The following is a 953-nucleotide window of genomic DNA, read 5'->3' as shown; positions in this document are numbered from 1 at the left end:
AGTGGTCTTGTTTGCGCTTGGCCGCGAAGAACCCCTCCCAATCCTGATGGAGAGGATTCACGCAGTCGTTGCAGCTGGCATGCTCGTTGTGTTGGGTGCAGGAAATAAGCATATGGACATGGACAAGGTCAAGTACTATCCTTGTTCCGGCCGTGAACTACTCAGCGAAGGAGTTATCTGTGTTGCAGGAACAAAGGGTGCCAAAATGCAGCTTTACGACGGAAGTAATTTCGGCTCAGATGTTGATATTGCCGCTCCGGGTTACAGAATATTTGAAACAGATCTTGGTGGGTTGTATGGCGCCGGTACGGGCACTTCGGCTGCCGCTGCCATCGTAGCAGGTATTGCTGGGATGCTCTACACAGGGTGTTCTCTTTTGGCGTTTTCAAAGTGATCTTGCAATGTTGCTGCAATTTGCTGCAATTTGCACTGCTATATAGGCAATTTGGAGCAATTTGTGCAACATAGGAAACATGAAGAGATCATCTCCTTTCGCACTTCGCAGAAACACTCGTATATCGCTCTTCGTGTCGAGCTGATATACAAATCTCTCTGTCTTCGATTGCAAACGTTGCAATGCAGTGATCCATCGAATAGTCTCTGAAGCGAGAAAGAACTTTACGGGACTGAGCTCAGTTATCTTGAGGGAATTTCCTGCTCTAGATGCGGCAGACCCTGCCGAACACGATGGTTGATAAGCGCAAGGACTTTCCCCAAGCTTTCCGGAGAGGTAAAAACGTAACTGGGAATGATAAAACTTTTATCATAGAAGTCGGAACGGTAGGTCAGCAGAGTTCCTGGCAGCGCCAGGCTGGGACCACAAAGCGGATTTCCCTGAATCAGTGCATTTCTCGCTCGCCATAAAATGGCCGAGCGCGGTGCATTATGGTCTCCACTGACCATCAAGCGCAAGTGACCAGTTTGCTCATCCTCAGTCTGATCAACTCGGGTAC

General features: G+C 48.9%; 1 protein-coding gene across 1 annotated transcript; it reads left to right on the top strand.

Annotated features, from left to right (window-relative positions):
- Positions 1–46: 46 nt before the first annotated feature.
- On the top strand, positions 47–394 carry Pmar_PMAR020371 (hypothetical protein; the record flags this gene model as incomplete). The annotated part of the gene is made up of 2 exons (XM_002776030.1): positions 47–224; positions 282–394. The coding sequence occupies 2 exons, from the start codon at positions 47–49 to the stop codon at positions 392–394; spliced, it is 291 nt and encodes a 96-aa protein (XP_002776076.1).
- Positions 395–953: the final 559 nt, after the last annotated feature.

Source organism: Perkinsus marinus (assembly GCF_000006405.1).
Source record: "Perkinsus marinus ATCC 50983 genomic scaffold scf_1104296954684, whole genome shotgun sequence".
In the NCBI taxonomy this organism is placed as follows: Eukaryota; Perkinsozoa; order Perkinsida; family Perkinsidae; genus Perkinsus; species Perkinsus marinus.
The sequence above is the reverse complement of the archived record's forward strand: the minus strand, read 5'-3'. Positions and strand labels throughout refer to the sequence as shown.